The 13,495-nt window shown below is 50.0% G+C and overlaps 1 protein-coding gene across 1 annotated transcript in view; it reads left to right on the forward strand.

The window, feature by feature from the left end:
• The window catches only part of SPIRE2 (spire-type actin nucleation factor 2), a 25,736-nt gene that overhangs the window by 6,068 nt on the left and 6,173 nt on the right, over positions 1-13,495 (forward strand). The window contains 8 exon segments of the mRNA XM_009890345.1: positions 981-1,148; positions 3,373-3,447; positions 5,451-5,575; positions 7,108-7,173; positions 8,312-8,388; positions 8,968-9,098; positions 11,678-11,780; positions 12,722-12,815. Coding sequence (XP_009888647.1) covers positions 981-1,148; positions 3,373-3,447; positions 5,451-5,575; positions 7,108-7,173; positions 8,312-8,388; positions 8,968-9,098; positions 11,678-11,780; positions 12,722-12,815 — 839 coding nt within the window.

Genomic DNA, 13,495 nt, shown 5'->3' on the forward strand with positions numbered 1-13,495 from the left:
GGCTCAGAGGGAAGTGACTGAGGGGGTGTTGGGGGGATGACTGGAGGGAACAGGGGGGCTGGGTGGTAATGACCAAGAGTGGTGACAGTGACCTGGGGGGTGGTGGCTGGGTGTGTGTGTGACCAAGGTGACAGTTTGTGGGAGGGAGTGATTTGGGGTCAGCGACCGGGGTGGGACTGGGAGGTGTGGGATGGTGGGTTACCTGGACGGCCTTGGGGAGACTCAGCTGGGGGGAGGATGTGAATTGGGGGTGTAGGAAATGGAGGGAGCTGGGATCAGGCGGGGGGCTTAGGGAAGGCTTGAGGGGGCAGCAACTGGGTCTAAACTGGGAGGAAATTGGAGGGGAGCCTGGGAAGAGCTGGGTGGTCTGGGTCTGGACACTGTCAGAGCTGGGCCTGAGTATTGGGATGGTCAAATGGTGGGCCAAACCGGTTTTAGGAACATTCCTGCCACTTTTGCAGCCCCACAAGGTCCCAGTGCTGGAGTTCAGGGGTCAGGCAGGCCCTGATGGCACAGATGGGTCCCTGGGGTGACATAGACTGGTCCTTTCTCTCAGGGCATCTTGGCCAGCCCCAGTGGTTCACTCTCCTTCCTCGAGGCTTGACTGTGTGAGCATTAGGCAAGTCTGGCTTTGGAGGCTCTTCCCAAAGAAAAGCAGAATCCAGATAGGGCTGTGCTTTTTCTACCAGCCATGCCATGCAGTGGATTCTTGTCCCCTCCAGCAATTTGGTGGGTGAGGAGCTGTTCCAGGCACCTGCTGGGTGACACACTTTTAAGTGAGGGGTCGTCCCCATCCATCTGCTGGAGAAGGCCTTCAGGCAGCTGAGCCCTGCGCTGCTTCTGCAATGTCTTTCTCTTCCGTTTGCAGGTGGGAGTGGAGCAGATCAGATCCCTGGGAAATTCTGTCCCGCGGGTGCAGGAGAGGGCAGAGCACAGCCCTGCGCCGGCTGTTTTTGCAGCTTGTCCATCTGTTTGCGCAGATAACTGCTGAGGAGTCAGAGGATGAGCTACCGTCCAGAGAGGAGCGAGGGGATGCCCGGCTCAGAGAGCAGGATGCAGCAGAAGGGAACAACAAAGGGGCTGTAACTGAAGAGGCTGAAGGCAATGGGCAGAGAAATGGGGAGGAGGCAGAGCAGCCGGACCAAACGGTAACTAAAACACAGGTATCTAGTGATGGTGGCGGTTGCTGTGCGAGATGCAGAGAGATTTCTTATGTGTGTGCTGAGCAGCTTTGTGGGTAGCAGACAAGTGTGTTTCTTTTCCCTTGCATCTGGGTTTTGTCAGAGGCTGATGATATGAGCCTCAGGGGAGGGATGCGCGCAGGGAGCTTAAACCCAGGTGCTCGGGGCTCCAGATCTGGAGGAGAATGAGCAGTTTGATGCTGAGGGTTGGGTTTGTGCCTGGGATCGGGGAGGCTTTATGTCCACAGAGGGGAGGTTCCTGAGGAGGACCTTGTGCTGTGTCCTCATCAGCACCGGGTTCAGGCAACGTGCGTGGGGAGGAAAGCAGCCTGCGATTCTGAAATGAAGATTGCTTCTCTGCTCCCTTTGCTGTACAGTTAATTGAGCTCTGCAGTGCATGTGGGGCTGGGGTGTTCTGTATATGCTCAGTTGTCATGGTTTAACCCCAGCTGGCAACTAGGACCATGAAGCTGTTCACACACTCCTGCCCTCCCTCCTCCCCCAGTGGGATAGGGAGAAGAGGGAGATTGAGATAAAGACTGTTTAATAGAAGAGTAACGGAAGAAAAAAAAATAATGGTAAAAGAATATACAAAATTAGTGATGCGATGCAATTCAGTTGCTCGCCACTTGGTGACCAATTGTCCAGCCTGTCCCAAGCAGCGATTGTGCATTCCTGCGCCACCCAGTGATCGATTGCCCAGCTCATCCTAAGCAGCAACTGTGGATTCCTGCCCCCCGGCCAACCTCCATTTATATACAGAGTATGTTGTCCATGGTATGTAATATTCCTTTGGCTAGTTTGTCCTGTTTACGCTCCCTCTCAGCTTCTATGGGAAGCTGAAAAAGTCCTTGACTTAACATAAGCATTACTTAAGCAACAACTAAAACAATATGTGTTATCAACATTCTCATACTAAATCCAAAACACAGCAGCTGCTAGGAAGAAAATTAACTCTATTGCAGTTGAAACCGAGACATCAATGACATGTTTGTTTTGGAGTCCATAATGTGAAGATTCCAAGCAATGTAAACTAAACATTGAACTTACTCTTCTCTGGAGCATTTTGTTGTTGTTTTGTGTTAAGATTCCCTCCCGTGGTCTTTATCAACTCAGAAGTGTCTCCTTGCGGAAAGGGGCACTTTAATTAACAATTTGACATTGCAAGTCTAGCCCCTGTCTTGCTGGAGATAGGGATGGGGGGACTGAAGGGGGGACTGGCCCCCTGGCCTCACTCATTAGGTCTCAGCATTTGGGGTGTGCCTGCAGTTTTTGGGTGCCAGGTGGTGTGGCTAGAGGAGCAAAGACCACCGTCTGTGTACGGTCCGGCTGTACTGGTAGCCTCAGCCAGTCCAGGGGCTTGGGAATGCTCTGGATGTGCGGTGTGAGCTCTGCTCGGTCGGTTCCCGCATGAGCTGTGGCTCCAGCAGGCCCTGACCCAGTGAATTTCCTGCGTAAGTACTGCAGTGTGCACCTGCTGCTTCTCTCAGAGCTTCCTGGAGAGAAACGTGGGAGCCCTCAGCAGTCGTCTCCCTGCCATTTGATAGAGCCAAATTTGGACTGCATGTTCCCCTGTTCTGAAATCAGCTCAGGAGCCGTGGGGTTGTTCTGTAACACTGTTACTTGCTGTATTACCTGTGTAAATTCTGGAAATGCGCTTTTTAGCTCTGTATGCCTTGGGAAAGAGCCAGCGTGGACAGCAGTGTGCTTCTCAGGTTAGGGAATGCTACATGGCATTGTGAGCTAAAGTAGCTGTGTCAGCTGTGAGAGGAGCCTGTATCACATGGTGCTTTTGGGCAGGTGTTGGTTTCTGTGGAATCTGGAGTGACTGATGAAACTGTTACACTCACTAGAAAGACAAAAATAAATTTGTTCTAGAGAGTAAAGGAGGGCTGAAATGTTTCTTCCATACCTGGTGTATCTAAAGAGTTTCTTGCCTGATTTTGCAGTCTCAGATGTATGAAAGTTGGCTGAGATTTAACCCTTGCATTTGTAAACCTGTGGTGCTTTCCTCCATTTTCTCATTATGTCTTAATTTCTTCTCGGTGAAAAATTTGAAAGGATGAATATTGGTTTAATTTAAGGGCCCTCCTGGCATGCTGATCCGTGTGGGAAATGCTTCTCCCTGGTGGAGCTTTCCTCCTTGCAATCCATGGGCATGCTCTGACAGCTGTTCCATTTCTCTTTGCAGCCTATGTTGAGTAACAAGCCACGAAAGAAAAAAAAGAAAAGGAAAACCAAGAAACCTTCAGCAGGGGAGACTCTGGTATGTCTACGTTTGCTCTCAGAGTCAGTGGCCGTGCTAATTTCTGCATTGGGGTTGACAAAGTGGCTACTGTCAGGCAGCTGCAGAAAAGATTTTGAGGCAAAAATGCTTGGTTTTGCATTTTACTCATTTAAAATTACAAAATGGCAACAGCAGCTTTTGACTGTGGTCCTTCAAGTAGCTGCAACTGGTGCAGCTCTGCTGCAGATGCTTAGAGCTGAAATCCTCACAGTGTCATCTTCTTTCATCTCTGCTTTGAGGCTTTGCACGGGAGGGGGTACAGCGCGAGGAATTTTGCATTTTCATTATATTTTCCTTGCCCTACTTAGGTAGCTGTCCCTGCTCTGCAGAGCCATACAAAGCTCTTGCTGCCAGTCGTCGTTTACGTTCCCTTCTCCTCCATGCACAGCCACGCACCTTCTCTGTAGTTTGGCATCTGATAGCTGAATGCTGACAGGAGCGTCCGCTCGCATGTTATCAGCAAATACACTGCCAAATGCTCTTCCTGTGGGACCTGCTCCGTCCCCTCAGTGGTGAAGGGAGCAAGGGGACAGTGATTCTCCCCAAGGTGTCTACCCCTAGTGAAGTGTGCTGAGACTGAGAACTTCATTCAGTGTCTTTGTTACGGATAAAACTCAGGGACAAATGTGTATGCTTGAATATACTTTATCTACTTGAGCTAAGCTAGGAAACTAAACAGATCACCGTCATTGTTCGTTTAAATTCAATAGAAATAAAGTTCAAGTGGGAGCTATTTTTTTGCCAAGGTTTAAGAACCTTAACTATTTACTCGAGGGAGGTCCTGTGCTAAACATCCTGAGCCACAGTATGCTGAAGTGCTGCATGGGTGAGCTGTGACTCTGGTGTAGTGCCTGACTGGCCACCTCCTCACCAGGAATTCAGCTGGGCGAGCTCAGAGCAAGTAACTAAGGCAGAGAACCCAATCAAAGAGCCTGTTTCCTCTCCTAGTCCGAGAATAACAAGCAATAGGGTGACATCTGCCAGCTGTGGACTCTAGTGAACTTAAGGCCCAGGACCAGGCAGTTTGATTTGCTGACTAGAGATAATACGATCTTTGTTCAAGCACTTGAATGCAGAGCACATTATAAACTTTTCATGTATCCACTCCGCGTGGAGTGGCTATATTTAGCTGGAAAAGGCAAACTTGCAGTGCTATTTGGGTGTTGTGAATGGAATTCCGTGTTCCATCCACGTACATCATGAGGAGGATGTGAAACCACCACATAAGAAATACGTCACTTGCTATTTGTGGGGAAAAATAGAGGAAAATCAGGATAAAAGTGTTACACAACTGTTGAATGTGTACTGCTGGATATATTCGTTGGGTTGTTAAAAGATGGGGAAAGTGAGAGTGCAGTACATTAGAGCTGGGTTAAAGCTGCACGAGCGTTTGATATCTTCTTACAAGGATCCCAGCAGTAACCTAGTGTTTCCATGGAAAGTAGATGGTAAAGGCTGATTATTTAAATATTTATGGCTAAAATCAGCACCCCAACTTTTCATGATATTGTAGGGATTGTAGTATAAATAAATCGGTCAAAAACACAGCGAAGGCCGGCTAAGAAGGGGCAGACCAGAGGCCAGACAGTCTGCCAGCTCTTGCCCTTGCTAGATATATTCAGCTGGCACGTTCGAACTCGGTGGTGTGAAGAGCAGCAGCCCCTATGATAGCTTGGGGAAGAGAAGCCAGCCCTTATGGGGGCAGTTGAACAGGGAAGGCAGGCTCTGCGTGGGATTCCTGAGGGAATAAAGGGTGCTAGGTGCAGAGCAGGAGGCCTCGATAAGAGAGGGTATGTGCGCACCCAAGGTGAGCGATGGGGTAGCAGCAGGGTGAGGGGTTCAGGCTGCACCAGTGTCGCACGGAGATCGGGATGAGTTGAAGGACCCAGAGGCAGCTGGGTGTGATCTGTGCTGGGTGACCTGCATGCCGTGGTGACTCATTCTGTAATAACTGCCTTGTCTTTGCATGTGCCTATCTTAAGGAAGACAATGACCTGGAAGACATCGACAGCCTGTTGGAGAAGATTGAAGATACCAATGGGCTATCACAGCAGACCCAGAGCGGATTAATCGTTGACAGCAGGCCTCTGCTCTACATAGAGCACAGGTAGTACTTGCTTCCTTCCTCGTTTTGGCCTTGCCTGTGACAGGGTTATCTGTTCCCCTAAGGAAGGGAGTTGGGAGCCTCCCGGTGTAATCAGGACTTTGCTTGAAAGCGCTTGTGGTAATGGTTGTGCACATCGCCGTTTCTAACCATTGCTTTTAGAGCTGTGTTCAGTTTTGAGCAGTGACTGGTATTTCTCTGCTGTCAAGCCTGGTTTGAGTGGGCAACTGAACCGTATTAGCTTCCAGAGGTGCTTTCCAGCCTAAATCACTCTATGACTCTGTGGGAGAATCTCTGCAGAGCTGCTGAGAGCCCTGGTGCATAAAGCTTTGCAACCAAACTCACCTGGCCAGGTGACTGGCTGCATTCAGACTGGGTGCTGCGAGCAGCAGGCCCCAGTGCAGCATATGCTGTCCTCTGAGGAGGGCTGAGCAGTGCCAGGAGCTATTTTCACCAGGAAAGCTGGTTAGACTTGTCTAACCTTTCCCACATGTCTCCATCAACAAAGTGGACTAAGCACCAAGCGTGTCCAAGAGCTGAAGAATGAGTCGGCCTCAAATTAGAGACCCATAACATCTGAGCCTGTGTCGCACTGGGAAACCTGTTGGGAATGGGCTGGCTGGTGTGTCCAGTGTGTTTCGGAGCCCGGGGCTGGTACAGACACTGGCAGCGGTTCATTGTGTTGTTGGAGAAAACCTTTAAACTTGTAGCTGGGACAACTTACGTGTCCCAGTTTTGAAACCTTCAGGCATACTGCATCAAAACTGAGTGTAGGCTCATGGGCACACAGTGCCAGCGCAGCCTGTTCAGGGCTGTTTCGGTAAAGGCAGAATGTTTGTTTACCTAGAGGTGGTTTTAAACTTCAGTGACTTTTCTGGTCAAGTACATGTTATTCAGAAACCTTTGAGAGCTGGATAATCTCTGAGTGGGTGAGGGTTGTCAGTGCTGGATCTCAGCCTTCCACTCTCCTTCTTCAAGCCCTGCCGCTGGACGGCGGAGAAACCCCTCTCAAACACGCCTTCCTTCTCTGGGCCAAATGTTTGGTCAAGAAAATTGTAGGTGTTGTCATGCTTTGATACAAGATCTTTGTATTAAAAGTATGTATTTTAATCCTTGCCAGCCTCCATGCAGTGGTTAGGGTGCTTGCCCCAAACTGCAGGCTGCCATTGCATGGTGGGTATCTCACACATCCCCTGAGCGTGCACTCCTGCTGTCCTGGGAGTATCCCAGACGAAGGCCCCAGCTGCCCTGGAGAGGGCAGCAGACGCATTCCCCAGCTCAGTGCTGTTTAGGAGCAGAACATGAAGGAAGCGAGCATCTGACTGAACAAGCTTTTTTGTGCCTCCTCTTCTGACCGTTTTTAGGCTCCTTTCGGTTTATTGTGTCAGATCGGTGGGGTGTGGGACAGTTCGGGGGATTGGTTGGAGACGGTTCAAGGTACAGAACACTTGGCACTGATGGAGAAGACTTGAGCGTGAGACATTTGGCTACGGTTAACTGACAGTAGGTTTTCTTTCTTGTTCCAACTTTCTCAGAAACTTGAATCCAGAGAACGAGTTGAAGAGATACTTTGGGGCTCGTGCTGTTCTTGGTGATCAGAGGTTAGTCCAGAATTTAGTATTAAATTCTTTCAAAGTCCAAATGGGTGTGTCTGTTGTTTCCTTGGTACGGCTTACCAAGCCCCCAGTGCTACACCTAGGCAGGGAATCCAGGGTTCAGGGTGTCTTACTCGTTTAGTAGTTGCTTTTTGGGACAGGGGAATATTTTTATTTTTTTTTTAATGTGTGTGAGGGGGGCGGATAAGACTTCTCCAGGCTTTTGCTAGCATTTGCTTTTTCTTCTGCTGATTTCCCCTCTCATTTACTGTCAAACACCCTTCTAAAGTCCTTTCACTCAAATTCCTAGAGTATAGACTCTTAGATATTTTTTTTTTTCTTTCTCCAGCGTTTGTTGCTTTTTGCTATTCCAAAGTCTCTGATGGACTCTGAATACTTTTCAGAGGGTCTCATGCACTTGCTTTCAGGGGCCCAGGGAACCTACGGCTTCTTGGGTGTGGGGTCTCTGTGCAGTTATCCGTTGCACTGTGGCCAGTGTTATCCAGAAATCCCTGCTTTCGTGAACTGGTTGAAAAAAGTGCACATAAGAAGGGTATAAGCTCAGAGCAGTGATGGTGGAGGCAGAACCCTTCTCTAAGAGAGTCTGTGGAAGAATATTTAGTGCTTGAAGAAGAAGCAGCAGTCCCTTACTGAGGAGACATGACTTTCTTAGAATAGCCTTGATTTCTGAATTCTTCCTGCCCTGAACCAATAAATTGGTTGCATTTGTGAGTACAGCTTAAACTAAATCAGTTGACATTTGAAGGCACTGCTGGGAAGAGAGATGAGTCAGAGGGATATGGGGCTTTCTTAATTGGACCTGGGAAGCTGTTGGAAGCAAAGAGGCAGCTGAGAACTTGGCAGGAATAAAAACAGGGGAGAGAAGCTATTGAAGTGGAAATGCTGGAGGCACTGGCTGGCCCAGCAAGGAATGGTTCAAGCAAGGCAGAGCCTGAGCGAAGGTATGTTGTGTCTTGAAGGCAGAACATGTTAAAGCTCTGGGCAAAAGCTCCATGTGGCAGGGCTGTAGCTGGGGAAGAAGTTGGATCTCTTTTTCCCCGAATCATCGTTTTTCTGGCTGCTTTCAGCCCTCCTCATTCTGTTAGTACAGAGAAACTCTGACCTGTCGTGTTTATTTCCTCAGGCAAAGGCAGCGCCAGTGTGTCCGCGGCACGTGGCTGACGACTCCCCAGAGCACCTGGCCGCGCTACACCAGAACAGGTGAGGCTTTCGGTGCCACCTTCCGAAGCACTGCACTGCTGCTAGCTGCCAGGGCGCGTTGATCCTGTGCCCATTTTGGCATGGATGGCTGCTCCTGCCAGCCTGGCTTTCCTAGAGCATCCGCACATGGAAACCGGAGCTGCTTTCATCAGCTGCCAGGCCCAGGCTTCATGCTGGCTGATACAGAAAGGGAACTGTTCATCAGCTGATGGAATTACTTCCTTTCTCAACAGGGAGAACTCTGTTGTATTGTATCTTAGTATTTGGGCTTTTTTTTTTTCCCTCCCTTATTGGAGGTGGCAGGTGATGAGTACTTCCCGTCTTAACAGCAGTCTTGCTGGATAATGAGAAATAGCCGTGGGGAGAGCAAGCTGCCTGGGCTTCTCGGGTGGGTTTCAGAGTGACTTATTGGAGGAGGGAAAGGAGTGAAATTCTCTGGGAGTTTCTGATAACGCATCTGGCTTTGGACCCAATGATATGAATGAGCTTTCTGTGTGATAAGAAAGCAGAAGAGCATCTCTTGCTGCTGTGCGGGCAGGCTGGCAGCAGTGGTACCCATGTCTCCCGTGCACCCTCTAGGTATTGTCATGCAGCTGGTGGACACCAAGGGGGGAGTGCAGTACTTCACGTTTGAGCACCATCGCAAGTACCAGGAAGTGCAGTTGAAGTTCCTGGAAAATGTAGAGACCATGGACCCCAACAGTGTTGTGGTATGTTGTGAAATTGGGTTGCCCGTGCTGTTACCTCCTGCGTTCCTGCAGCCCCTTTCTCTGACAGGGGAGGTGGGCTGATGCATCCCAGTGCCTATTTTTTTGCCAGTCTCGTTTTGAGCAGTGGAGCCCTCTGCCCCCTCTGTGTGGGGTGAGGCAGCGTTGCTTGCTGAGCTCTGCTTCCACCTTATGAATATGATAAGTGACTAGTTTGGTGCAAATGAGGTCCAGTGGCTGGTGGCGGAGGCTCAGTGGCTCCGCCCGAGAGCATGCCAGGTAGCCATCTGAAAGAGGAGCCTGCGGGAACTGACGATTTGGCTGAAAGGGTAGGAATAAAGCTCCCTTGTCTCAGCTTTTCAGCTGGGAAAGGAAAAATATTGTATAAACCTATCTTTAAATGGGAATCTAAACTAACAGCTGTTCTATTTATAAAACTCTTGCATGGATGAAAAATGTGTCTTTCCTTGGTATTTCAGCAAAACCGTCTTTGTGTTGAAAGTTCTTCATGCGTGTCCAAGCTCATTAAACTGTATGGTAACATTTATAGATTGTAGTGATAAGCAACAGTAAAATCGCTCTGCACCATGCTGAACCATAATTGAGGTCTTCTTGCTCTGAAAACCCTGGCCACATGAGCTCGGGTATATGCCCTGGAGAAGTTTCTTAAAGAGGACATTGTGTACTAAATAAAGTTTACTTCCTTCTGCGTTCCCACACTCTGCTCATGGCCACTGCTCCCTCCAGCTCATCAGTTCTGCCTGCTGACTGGACCGAGGGATTCGCATTCGATGATGCGAAGTAACTCCTATGCAGCAGTGATCAACCTGAAAGCCAGTGTCCTATGGACAGCTCAAACACTGTCTCACGGCTGTGCGGAGCAGGACAGGTTTTCTGTTTTTAGTCTTTAAGTTCTTTCCCTGTTAAGTGGGTCTGACTACATTTGAAAATATTCCTACAGCTTTAGTCTTTCCATTTTCCATTAAGGGTAAAATCTAACAGACAGGGGTTTGCTGATGCCAGAATTACTTCAAACCTCCAACCAGTTTATCTGTGACAGCCGCAGTTTCACGTGGCTGGAGCCCAGATCTGCCTCACTGCCATGGTTTCAGCATGTAAAACATGATTTTTGGGGTGCCCTGCTCAGTTAGTCGTTTTCTGCTCTTGCCAGTAGGCTAAAGGGTTTTTGCTGGTGAAGTCGTAAGTGTGTGAAGAGCACTTTTTCCCATCACAATGACCATAGGTGTTCCATCTCTCCCGAAAAAGAATGACTAGAAAGGAACTTGAGAGCAAGCAAGGAGCGGGTGAAACATCAGGCAAGTGGCACTGAGTCAAAGGTGCTGGGCTGGGACAGCCTAGAACATAACGGCTTTTTACTGTAGGTGGGCACACTGGCCACCACCCTGCAGATGTACAACTTCTGGAGTTTTTGAAGCCATATTTTTTTTTTCAGTTTGGGGGGAAAAAAATCCCAAAATTAAACTTTGGGGAGATTTGAGGTAGCTTCAGTATTTTCATATTGAAACTGAATTTTAGGCACTTGGAAGAAGTAGCCCATTTATAATATAATTAGTGAATGCAGAGGTTTTTGAGATGTGGTTAAACTTCCATTCTGAAGCCTGGAAAAAAATATTTTCAATCCATTACCAGTCAGGAGGTGGATTGTGGAATTGTAATAGCTGTGTCAAAACATCTTCTTGGTACCCAGAGGAAGCAAAAGTCTGATCAAATGCTCAGAATTGTTAAGGGATAGAGAGTAAAACAAAAATGTAATTATGCCTGCTGCCTGCATCTTGAATATTGTGTGCAGTTCTGGGCCCTCACCTTCAAAAGGATATGGTGGAGCTGGGAGAGATTCAGAGGAGGACAGCAAAGTTGATCAAAGGGCTGACACGGCCTCTGTGCTGGAAAAGCTGGGTCGACTGGGAGGGAGGTGCCTGAGGGAAGCTGCAATGGAGGGCCCAGATCTTGCATGGAGAGGGGAGAGATCTCCCTGCTGGCCCTTCCAACAAAGGGATGGATCTGGCAGGTTGGGATTAAAGGAAGTTCTTCTCATTGTGTGCTTAAGAGGTGGCTTTTGGTATAGCAGAGCTGGGGTGCTGGAAAGGTACCTGGGTCACTAAGTGAACAAAACCGCAGGAGGAGACATCATTAATATCAATGGTGTCTTTGCTAGGGGGGTTGCTGAACCCCTAAAGGTTGGCAGCCTAGACTGTACTCGGAGTCATCACGTGTGCCCAGCTTCGTGCACTATTTCCCAGCCATCTGCTTTTGGAGACAGGGCAAGATGGACTTCTACTCTGACCCAGCGTGACGGTTCTTAGGTTCTTTTAATGCGGTTTTAGCCTTTCATGTGAGATGCATCCCCAGCCTTGAACTACAGTCTAAGCATTGGCTCTCTGATGGTGTGGGACAGGATTTCTTCACCTTCAGACCCAGGGGCAAGAACAGCCCTTCTCTCATAGCCACGGTGTCAGGGCATTTGCCTCCCTGCCACACTTACAGAACTTGCCTGGTAGGCAGAGTGCATGAGAAACCCGTGATTAGTGCCATCGTGTAACCAAGCTCATGCTCTCCTGTAGCCGCTGCTTCAGGCACTGGAACCGTACCATGTGGACTCCCTTCTGCTGCTCAGCGACGTGTGCCGGATGCAGGAGGATCAGGAGATGGCCCGTGAGCTCGTAGGTAAGAGCTAAAGTGGGGAGCGGATATCCTGGCATGAATCAAGGGATTTTGGTTCAGTTTTGGTTTTGTTTCAACAGAGACGCAGCAAACCAGAAGGGTTGGTTTGGCTGTGGCTGTGACTCTGGGCCATGAGCACGCGGCCTTGTGTGATCCTGCAGACCAGCAGCTTTTGCTGGAGGCTTTTAAATAAAGCCGGACGTGCTTGTCTGGGGCAAAGCACATCAGCGTTCACCTTCAAAATAAATGGACGGATTGTCGGGACGTGGAGGGGGTCTCACCTGTAGGACATCCCTTGCAGGAGGAGGGTCTGATTTAGTAGCTACCAGGTCCTGCAGTGCGAGGGCTGCTCCAAGAAGCCTATGCCCTCTGCGGGGAGCCTGCCCAGCCCTCCAGGCCAGCCTGCCTTGCTTTCCTCTGACCGGCATGTTGCAGGTCAGCACGTCGGGCTGTGCTTCTCGGGGCGGGGGCGCAGGCTGCGTTGGGGCAGGAGGCATCCTGGAGGATGGCCGCTCCTCGTACTGCCGTGCTGCAGTCTCTGGTGTCTGAGATGTGCTGTTTGGTAATCGAGGCATGTGCTCTGCAGCATGATGGGAGGGGCCAGAGGTGAGGTGAGGACAGGATCTTTGGCTTCCCTGTGTGAAGATAGTTGTGGCAGAGGCAGTTGTAGCAGCCTCAATCGCAGACCTCCTTCAGGAGAGTTACTTTTCACAACGAGCATGATCTAATGCCCTCATAAGGGGACAAGGCGCTCTTGCCTGGGTATCTGCTGCGACCACGTACTCTGAAGTAGCTTTGTGCCTTGCTAGGCTGTGAACAAGCGTATTTCACGGGTGCCAGAGCTCTCAATTATCAGTGTCCTCTGGGCTAAATCAACTGCTGTTTTGTGAGAGGTGGGGTGCTGGGGTGGTGGCGTGCCCTGACGCTGTCCTTGCTGTCTGCAGAGCAGGCGCTGTACAGCCTGGAGTGCTCCTTCCACCCCCTCTTCAGTCTCACCAGCGGGACCTGCAGGCTGGACTACCGGCGGCCAGAGAACAGGTAGGTGTCACGCTGGCCTGCCCCGCATCTGCCAGAGAGCCGTCGCGGCGTGCCCTGGCCTACTTTGGACACGGAGACCCAGATTCACAGCGTCTGCTGCGTCATCCACGGTGGCGGGGGACCTTGAATGTCCCTTTCTGTCGGAACAAGCTCTGCCACGCGCTGGTTGGTGGCAGTGCCCCTCAGCAAGGCAGCTGCGGGGTTGCTGAGATGGGTGCTGGGGTACTGGCAGCTCTTGCACCGAGGTTTCTTTGCAAAGCATCCTCTTTCCTGGGGGATAACTGCTTCCCCCTGTCATACCGTTCTCATGCAATTAGTACCCCTTAGCTCAAAATGGCACTTATTTTTGTCACAAAAATAATCGCTGTGTGTTTACAGCTGTGCTTGGTCACTTGTGTGCTGCCTGCCCGGTCTCCGTCCCCGGCACTCGCGCTGCTCCCAGCCCGACTCTTTATGTAATGACAGCGCTGCAGCTGCGGGGAAAGGTGACTTTATTCTGGGAATTTTCCAGTCAGCTGACCCAAGTCATCCCTCCCAAAGTGCTGTACCTGGAGGTTGCTCAGATTTCCAATACCCACACACTGATGGGCTTGGTGCCGTCTGTCGCCTGAACGCTGCGATCTGTATCTCGCCCAATTTGGGTGTTAGTCCTCCCCCAGTACGCGTAGTGTACGCACTGT

Source organism: Charadrius vociferus, unplaced genomic scaffold (assembly GCF_000708025.1).
Source record: "Charadrius vociferus isolate BGI_N301 unplaced genomic scaffold, ASM70802v2 scaffold358, whole genome shotgun sequence".
Classification (NCBI taxonomy): Eukaryota; Metazoa; Chordata; class Aves; order Charadriiformes; family Charadriidae; genus Charadrius; species Charadrius vociferus.